Source organism: Apaloderma vittatum, unplaced genomic scaffold, assembly GCF_000703405.1.
Source record: "Apaloderma vittatum isolate BGI_N311 unplaced genomic scaffold, ASM70340v1 scaffold28348, whole genome shotgun sequence".
NCBI lineage: Eukaryota > Metazoa > Chordata > Aves > Trogoniformes > Trogonidae > Apaloderma > Apaloderma vittatum.
The window spans coordinates 2588-12387 of NW_009731726.1; the positions used below are offsets into that span (position 1 = coordinate 2588).

Below are 9800 nucleotides of genomic sequence, written 5' to 3' on the forward strand. Positions count from 1 at the left end.
TAAAGATAAAAATGTCTGAAAAGGTATTTTTAAAGTAACTTGTTCCTCTACGCTACATGAGAGTCCATCAAGTTCTTGGGCTCCTGCCACTGCCTTTTCCGTCTCTTTATGTCAATTTATAACTGAGTTTATTCCAATTCTGTTCCATTTCACATTATTAAATTCTACCATATAGGCACTCTCTTTGAAAGAAGCTAAAAAAGGAGTATATTAATCTCATGTGAAAGGACAGCTTTGATTTTCACAAAATATAGGAAAAGGATTCTTTGAACAATTCACGAGCTTATTTCTTAAATCTTTGTCTGCTGAAAGTTCAACTGAAAAACGAAGACCCCAAATGAAGCGAATTCTATTAAGATCAAGAAAACTGAACCGTACAGGGTTCATCCCAATGTTCTCCCAGGATATCTCAGATGGTTTGCAATAGAAATGCAGCCTGGCAGTCGGTGACCCTGCACAAGTCTTCATCCCAACAGCCCAGGTGGTTTTCAGCTGCACATTTACCTCAGTTTTCTGCCTATTCTTTGGCATCCCCAATCCCTCCAGGAGTTATTGCAAATGTGGCTTCGTTTTCAGGCATCTCAGGGCTGGGAAAACAAAACAAAACAAAACAAAACAACAAAACAAAACAAAACAAATATGGTCACAGTTCGTGTTAAATGGAGTTGTGAAACAGCCCCCCAAATGTTCTAAACGTAAGCAGCCTAGGATACTTCAGCGTCTTACGTGCAAACTATAGAATGTGATCAATATTACAAAGGCCACAAAATGTGAAATCCACCTCTTGGAAGATGATAAACACAAGGGAGGGGAGCAGAGACGGGGCAAGAGAAGGAAAGATCCTATTTTTGCAAACTCCCAGTTTGGTTTTGTAGTTCATGACCAGAAACACTTGTGTCTCCGTACAGATGCGATTTTTAATGACTTGCGGTTTGCCGCAGCTTACCAGGTAGAGCGGTACTAAATGTGTCAACCAAACTTAGTAATTTAACAGCTCTGGAATTTTCCTGCCAAAGGGTCACAGCTCTTACCAAACTATTTGATTGTCTTCCTTTAAGAGATGAGCATCTAGTAGTATTTATGATGAAAGATTACATAATTTAATCTACGCGACATGCAAGACAACTTTAAGTCTGTTAATTAGTTTATCTTTTCAGATTTTCTCTCAATTTACCATCCAGAAATGTGGTTAGTTTGAAATCATGAATTAGCTGCCCAGAGAGGACATTATTTTTCTTATCTGTATGTCTGTCAGGTCCCCAGATGGCCTGCATAATCAGCAGGTTTTGTTATATGAAAAGACTGTGAAACACAACTTCAAAAATTCATTTAAGCATTACATTTTCTCTCAGTAAAAAGCTATTAAGGTTCAGTTCCGTGAACTTTGTCACCTTAAAGTTGCTCATAACACAGCTTCCCTTTTCTGTTTCTTTTTTTTCTCTTTACCTGTCGTATATCTTTGCAATACGCAGCTCTCCTCTCCCTTTCCTCAAACTAATCCTGGTAGTCGAAGCATGAGCAAGGATGTGGCCCCCAATGGGCTTTTTTGGGTCCGCCTGAAAGCTAAATTAGCAAGAAAATTGTGATGATTCACTCTGCAAATTCCATAGGTTAATGCTGTGACTAATTGTCACATGAGGCATACTGAACTCAGTAATGAAAAATAAGTAGGTAAATATATCAAAAGAGGACAGTAACACACTTGCCTCAAGAGAGGATGTTCAAATGCTCAATGCTGGCATAATTTTCCTCTCAATAAATTCAAGAGGCTTAAGAAGCACACACCTTAAACTTCATATATAAGCTGCTCCGAAAGAAAACAGATCACTTTTCCAATACTTTTTATGGCTTGTTCTCTTTGTTCAAGTCACAGTGAAAGAAGCCATCATGCCAGGCAGCAGATAAATGTAAAAAAAACCTCATTACAAAGACTGAGAGAAACCTATAGATGTCATCCTTGAATGATTCATCGTACCAGAGGGACCCATGACCAATCCGAACCTTCATTTCAGTGCCTCTGGCTCCGTACAGTCTCAGTTCTCATCTCTGTTAAATATGTAATACAAAAGAGAGTATTTTTTTTATTTTTTTTTTAAAAGGGAGAGAAAAAGTGTCTTACGTCATAGTTGCTCCTGGATCAGCAGTCATCTGGTTGGTCACAAACACGGCCACATTATATTCTGCAACAGAAAACAATGCAAAGAACTTGGGCTATATCCAATTTGAACTCCAAAATATTATCCCATCCATGATGAAAGCAAGGCTGCTGCTGAAGCACTTCAAATTTCAAACAAAAGAGAAGCAAATATTCTCTATATCTGATGGCTGGAGTTAATTCGGAGGCAGCCTAAATTTGCTCCCGTGTGACTTCAGCTGTAATACGCCAGAAATGAGCACTTTTCAGAATTCCTCTGAATGAGTCTTTTTCTCAGTTCCCATCTTGTCTATTGGCTCCTTGCCCTCAGCCCCCTCTCCCTCCCTTTGTCTGTTTGCCTTTTTTTTTTTTTCACTTACAGCATGAAAAAAACATTTAATCATTCCTCATCAACATTTCTCAGACATTCCACAGAAACCCTATTCATCCTGTCATTATTCCTGAGAACTAAAAAGCACTGGGAATGTGGCAACGGGCATGGCTTTTTTATTTCTCTGTGTTTTTATCCTTTTTTTTCCTGCTCTTTGTGTTTCTTTGTGTATTTAGCCTGTCGAAATTCAGGGAAGACGATTTCTCCTGCTGGACTATTTGTCCAGTTCTACAACCTATTGTCTCATTTAGGACTTCTCTTAACAGTATTTTTAGGAAGACTCTAAATGTTCAATAGTTCTAAAGATTCCTTAATCTGTGAAATAATGTATTATTAGATTTATCTTTTTTGCAACTGACAGAGGTGTTAAGTGAGGAAGGATTCCTCCCTGATAAGACATTCATACTACGAGGTGGTGGTGCTACCAACAGCTTGTGTTTCAGTAACTCCACTCCATGTTTTCCAAACATTTCCTTTACCTTCTGATATTTTTTGGAGCCTTGACAGCATCTGAGCCAGTTTCTGTTGTCGTTCAGCCAACTCTCCACGACCGCTGAAATCCACACGGAAAAGTGCCATTATGGAGTCAATGATCTGCATTGTAATTATGCTAGATAAGTAAATATAGTGGAAGAAAATAGGGAAATGTATTCTGAAAGCAATAGGCATACAAAAAAAGAAAGGTCTTGTACCAATAGCTTGAAGATACCAGCTTCCTCATGGAACTTGGCTGCTACATAGTCAAGCAATTCCATCTGATGCTCACCTGGTGGGAAGCAGAGTTGCCAAATGAAATTAGGACCAGAAAGAGCTCTGAAGCAACAAAACCGAATTTCAAATCTGAATTTTAAAATTCTGCTTTCTCCACACTGTTTATATTTTCACTGTCAGTCGTAGCAGTTTTAAATCCAGTGCCCAGTAACAAGCTACATGTGCAACACTCGTCAGTGCCTGTGCTCCTGTGGGTTCCATTTTCCACTCGTCCAGCTAACATAACTTCTTTGGGAAAGAAAGCTTCATAACAAAACTATGCAGAAAGGCAACTTTTTCTGTTCTGTTAGGAACTGAAAAGCAATATAAACATGCTATTTTGATATTGAATTGAATGACATGCAGAAATTGCGTTAATCAGATTATTTGTGTTCATATTATAGTCTCAAAGTAAAAGTCCCATTTAAAACTTCCTGGAAGTTTTGATGCAGTGTCTTGTTAAGAGAGTGTGTGGAGCTGTCCCTATAAAGTTCCAGTCACGGGATCATAGAGAATTTCTCAACGGCATTTACAGAATTAGCTCACGTTCAGGCCATCGTTACATTAATTGGTGCTTCCCTGACTAAGATGTTGCGCTGACACTTGTCATGTACATGGCAGAGTTCACTTAATCTTGTGGCAAACTGCAAAACTTTATTGTTTTTGTTGTGCAGCCGAGCTGGAATGCTTTCAGCAAGCAAGTCCGCTCAGTGCACAACACCAGAAACAGAAAATGGAAGCAAGCTTACAACTTCTTTTGTTGTCAGCAAAACATTCTCTATGAGTCTCCATGGGCAATCCCAGTTAATAAACTGAGAACTATTAAAACAGGAGCCTTAGCGAAAAAGCACAGGTATCTTTACTATGAGGGTGATGAAACATTGGCACAGCTTGCCCAGAGAGGTGGGGGAGGCCCCATCTCTGGAGACATTCAAGGTCAGCTTGGTCGAGGCTCTGGGCAACCTGATCTAGTTAAAGATGTCCCTGCTCACTGCAGGGAGGGTTGGACTAGATGAGCTTTAAAATGTCCCTTCCAGCCCAACACATTCTATGGTTCTATGGTCATGCCATTTGCAACGGTGGTCTTACTGGTATATGCGCGCGCATAGAGCACGTTGTCAAGTACGGCATCGTGGTCAACATTGAAGCGATCAGCAATGTCACGGAGACGGTCTGGTCGGCTGACATTAGTAAAAGTTAAGGATTTCTCTTCACACAAAACATGCTCTGAAAGCAATAAAACTCCATTCCAAAATAGAACTATGGAAAAGCAAAGAATGGTATTTATTTTTAGCCTAGAGAAGACTTAACTTTTTCTCTTCACACTGTCCCACGTACCCTAAAGATAGTTTAGGGCTCACAGTGATAATTGGTTTATGTTTGGGGTTTGAGGCGGGGGTGTGGTGGGGGATGACATAAGGATATCTGTGCTCTAGGAATTTAGCTGTGAACACAACCTATTTATACACAGTCTACCACAGATAGGAAGCGTTAAAAATAGTGCTCAGTATTTCGATGAATTTCTCTTGAAGTAAATAGAAAAGGTTCTATCACCCGTATCATTATCAAGAAGGTATATTAGATCTCAAAAAAAAAAAGCAACAGTTAAAATAAAATCTATATCCTAACTCTAATTTTTCCAGGTTGAATTAACATCAAACAGCAGAGAAAAAAGTCACTGCCTTGTGGGCCACTACACACTGTGCTCTCCAGGCTTTCTGTGTCAGTCAGAATGCTTTACGTATATGAAGCTGTATGGAGCCTCCTAGTTGCTTATAATAAAATTAATTGCCTTTCCAGTTCATCATACCTGTAGCTTTCAACAGTCTGAAGGATACAAAGTGTTTTCAGTATCAATGAAGATAATCTTTCCACCTGTGTAGCCATTTGTTCCTGGAAGCTGAGCTGTCACTACAGTGAATCGTAGAAGATCAAAATGAGAAAATAGGAAAAATATTTTCTTACTCCCTCTATTATTAGCTTATCCATATCACAAAGAACCACCATTTTTTGTCAATGTGGAAATCAGGAGTATCTCAAGTCTTAATGCTATCTAAGCAACTTTTCTTGATTGCAGATGAGAGGAAATTTAATTAATGGTGCCAAAATTTTGTTTTACACAGTACCATCACTAAATTGTTATATTTTATATTGAAAATAGGTAAGAATATTGTTAACAAGTTCTTACTTGCAAAGCATCTTCTTAATGCTCTGCCCAGATTGATGGTATTGCCTTAGTAGGATTTTTGTTTTGCAGCTGTAACTCTTAACGATTAAAAATTCTTTCAATCTGATTTTTTCCTGATAGGTGAATCGTTACTGATTGTGGGTTTAGTCTCTTTGGAGTGAATAAGCTAAAATAGTCAGTTCAGTTGTAATCATTCATGCAAAGGGTATGACTCTGCTGACCGTCAGACTGTGCGAAATGGAAGAGGCCTTATTTTTCCAGAAGGTGCCATAATTTCCACTATAATACAGGGTTCATTTCAGGGAATGTTTGCCTACCTAGAATCTGGTAACTATACTCCAGCAGCATTAATAGTTATGTGAGTTATTATTTGCCACTGTTTACACATTGAGAGATATCACTGGGAAATCAGAGTCCTGCAGTATGGGGCAGTGCCCGAATATGGTGGCTGCCAAACCCTTTGTGTACACAGTTACTGTCAGCCAGTAGTATCCTTTCAGTGCCCCTTCAGAATGTCATATTCAGCAAGACCTCTTGAAATCAGGAAATTAAAAGAGTTGCCGAGAAAGGTTCTTGCCTTTGCCCTTTTCTGAGCAATGCCCACGTCCACCTGTTACCCGTATTTGTGCTCTGCTCTTCCAGACGGTGTGTTTCACTGGTTTCTCTAAGGCAGTCCAGTATCTTCTCTCTCCTTTACAGCACAACTTACATGGATGTGAGCAGTATTAAGAAGAAATCATTTATATGAGTTCTCTACTCCAAAGCAATTAATGGAGTTAGGAGTCACCAAGGTCTGTTTCATTATATTTCTAGAAACAGAAGACTCTGACTTGTCTCCACATGTTTAATTCTGATATCGTAGTAGAAAATGGATTCACTGAGAAGAAACATCTCTTTCTTTCAAGGTATTACACCTACCACAAAGGGTGTGAGATAGCTGGGTTTTGCCTGTCCGGAACTCTGTTAAATAAACAATAATTAAAAAAAAAAAGTTAGGGTTTCTTTCTCTGAGTTTCCCAGATTCCGGAGCTACTGCACTTAGAAACACTCTTACTTACAAAATTCACCTCTATCTCTACCTTTTAAAATCATTTAACCCCAATTTGTAAATCATATTCTGTGCAGTAGAAATGTGTTACAATGAAAAGCAAAATCTGAAATGATTTGATCATACTCGATTACTAAGGTCATGTATTCTTTCCTGTCTAGAAGCTGAAACCCCATGGCACCCATGAAAAAGTGTTAACTGAGGGGGGAGGAAGAAATGGTTGGTTCCACTGACATCGCCTAGTTTCATTTTCAGTAAAATGATCAAATCAGATGCTTATGAGTTTATTAATCTCATTATATCACATCATTTTAGTCTCTGGTTTATCTTTTCGAAAGAGAAAAGTACTGTTTTATGAACTCTTACTGTTGTTGAAGCGTTAGTCGCTAACTACTCGAATTTACTATAATAGTAGCTTAATTGTCATTTCAAAATCTTGTGTGAAATGCAATGTATTCTAAGTGTGCATAAATAAAATATCTTTTGTGTCAGTTTTGTTAACAGAAGGGAACACAGATTGCATCAGGGAAATCTTTCATATATAACATGTTAGTAATAATATTAATAATGCTATGTTGTACTGAATCAGCATGCCCCAGGTCTAATGATTACTCAGCTCAAACTGAGTATGCAAGCAAACGAAGAGGAAAAATGGGAAAACCCTAAAAGAAGTCTAATCTTTCTTCTTACGCTTGTGCAGGCATTCATCTTTATGGCTACAATGTGGTTAAGTTTGACAGAAGCAATACAGCTTGATTTAAAATTTAAACCAAGTTTAAAGCAATTCTTTGCTCAGTAATACTCATTTTAATGTGATTTGCTCACCTCCAAAAGCCTCGGTGATTGCCATGCTTTCAATCCCACCACCCAGAAGTTTACTGGAGAAAGGGAGAACATTATGATATAGTTAAACACAAAATCACAAGAAGTGAAGGAAGTGAAAAAAAGGACATTTTTGCTACTTTAAGAGTTGTTTCTGCCCTAAAGCTCCTCATTTGATGCATTAAATGCCGGTGCTAAATGGTCACTGATTTATAAAGGGTGTCATAACCACCCTTTCTGCGTGCAAGAGAAAGATCTAGAGAAATTACTTGAAAAAATACCTTTGAAAAGGTAATGCTCCATAGAAACATTTCTTGAAGACTTAAAATTTTGACCTGAGACCTGCAGGTTGTTTTGATTAGGTGAAAAAGTGATGATGTGTTCAGAATTCTTGGATGCAAACCTGGTTTATTTACAATGACTGTACAAAGTCCAGTTTCCCCTCAGAAAAGGAGTTGGTTTTGTTGCTTACTGATGTAGGCGTCTTTGAGCCAGCGCCTGCTCCAAATGCAAGGTAACCTACGTGTCCTATCTGAATAGTTAAACCATTATATTTTTGTGTCTCATTAAAGACAACAGATGTGATTATTGGAACAATTTGGATGAAGGAAGGATTTAAGTAGAGGTAAGCTCACTCAAATTCTTGGCTGCCAGTAGTAATATGAAATACCATCTTCCGTTTTGCACTGTACTCAAAGGCAGTCAGGAAGCCTGGTTCCTAAGGAAGACCAAAGAGAACATGAAAGGTTTATTGTAGCTTTAACCTCAAGGTAAAGTGCAATATCCCACCTAAATATCTTCTCTTCACCCTAGCCTCATTTACACAAGTTGGGCACGAAAAGCACCACAGCATTTGTCTAGTTGTTGTAGAACATAAAGTATTATCCCTTTAGAGTAACAAGCAACATAATTTTCAAAATTATCTTGATGATGTGGGGAAAAAAGTCTGTGAAGAGAAACGTTGCACAGCGTTTTGGAGAGGCCAGCATAAATTTAAATTACTGGGAAAGTGGTTGGCTTACTATAAGCTTGTTTGCAGCTTCTTTAATCTTGTCCACTTTGGCCTCTGAAAGCCCTTTTACATTGCACAGCGCCCGTCTTGTGGTCATCTGGATTCCTTTGATTGTGCAGATCCCAACTGACTTCAGCTTTTTAATATCTGCCACATTCTGCAAAGACAGTCACCTTCTGTGAGTACTCATGGACAGTTAACAACTAAAAGGTGAAGTAAATCTGGTGAGGCCACATCTGGAATATGGTGTCCAGTTCTGGGCCCCTCAGCTCAAGAGAGACAGGGAACTGCTTGAGAGAGCCCAGCGCAGCCACAGAGATGATGGAGTGGAACATCTCCCGCATGAGGAAAGGCTGAAGGAGCTGGGTCTCTTCAGCTTGGAGAAGAGGAGGCTGAGGGGTGACCTCATTAATGTTTATAAATATGTGAAGAGGGAGTGTCAGGAGGACAGAGCCAGGCTCTTCTCATGTCCAGAGATAGGACAAGGGGCAACAGATACAAGCTGGAACATAGGAGGTTCCACAAAACATAAGGAAAAACTGTTTCACTGTGAGGGTGCCAGAGCACTGGCACAGGCTGCCCAGGGAGGTTGTGGAGTCTCCTCTGGAGACACTCAAATCCCACCTGGACGCATTCCTGTGGGATCTACTGTGGGTGATCCTGCTCTGGCAGGGGGGTTGGACTAGACGATCTTTTGAGGTCTCTTCCAACAGCTAACATTCTGTGATTCTGTGATTCTGTGAACATATTATACATGCATATGCACTCATGTTTCCACCAAGAGAGAAACAGATTTACAATAAACTCTTCATTCTGTAGTTTGTGGCACGAACAACAGAAAATTTTGAGTAACTGCTGAGAGGGATCATGGTGCAGAGACAAGATCCCAGTGCTTTTGGAGAAAAGTTTCTGGGTCCAGTTGCATTGACTTGTCCCTGTTGATTGTCAGTCTTTCTAGATCTTGGCTGGTGGTAGACAAACAGTAGGAATTATTTGAGATATGGAGCCCAGATTAGAAAAGCCCATAACAGATAGTCTCTAAACCAGATAATCTGAATGTGGAAAACTGGGAGCTGACTTGCAAGGATGGTTGGAAGCTGACTCCTAACTGCTGTGCTGTTTCTGTATCTTCACAGTATGTCCAGTTTAAAACACATGTATCCTTCTAGATCTGACTGACGCTTTGGGCTGGAATGAATTACTAGTGTTTTTCATAAATTGGGTACAGCATGACTTCAGTCAGCGCCCTACTGACACATTTTGCCTCCTCTCACCTAATTTTATGCTTCTGACATCACTGGAAACTTAAAGGCAAGCAACGGATTACTCACAGAAAAATATACTATGTGACAGGTGTGGGATAATGCTTCAATTTACCATTTCCAGCCAAGATTTGTCTTTGAAAAGAAATATGAACTGGATGTATCATCTATTTATCTACAGTGTGGGGGTGCA

The 9800-nt window shown here is 39.3% G+C and overlaps 1 protein-coding gene across 1 annotated transcript; it reads right to left on the minus strand.

Moving 5' to 3' along the window:
* Window positions 1-517: 517 nt before the first annotated feature.
* DMC1 (DNA meiotic recombinase 1) lies at window positions 518-8502 on the minus strand (the record flags this gene model as incomplete). The annotated part of the gene is made up of 11 exons (XM_009875298.1): window positions 518-587; window positions 1447-1563; window positions 2120-2180; window positions 3005-3119; window positions 3218-3291; window positions 4365-4456; window positions 5114-5186; window positions 6382-6423; window positions 7337-7389; window positions 7969-8051; window positions 8356-8502. Coding segments are annotated over 11 exons (927 nt in total), but the record flags the coding sequence as incomplete, so codon positions are not given.
* Between the last annotated feature and the right edge of the window lie 1298 nt (window positions 8503-9800).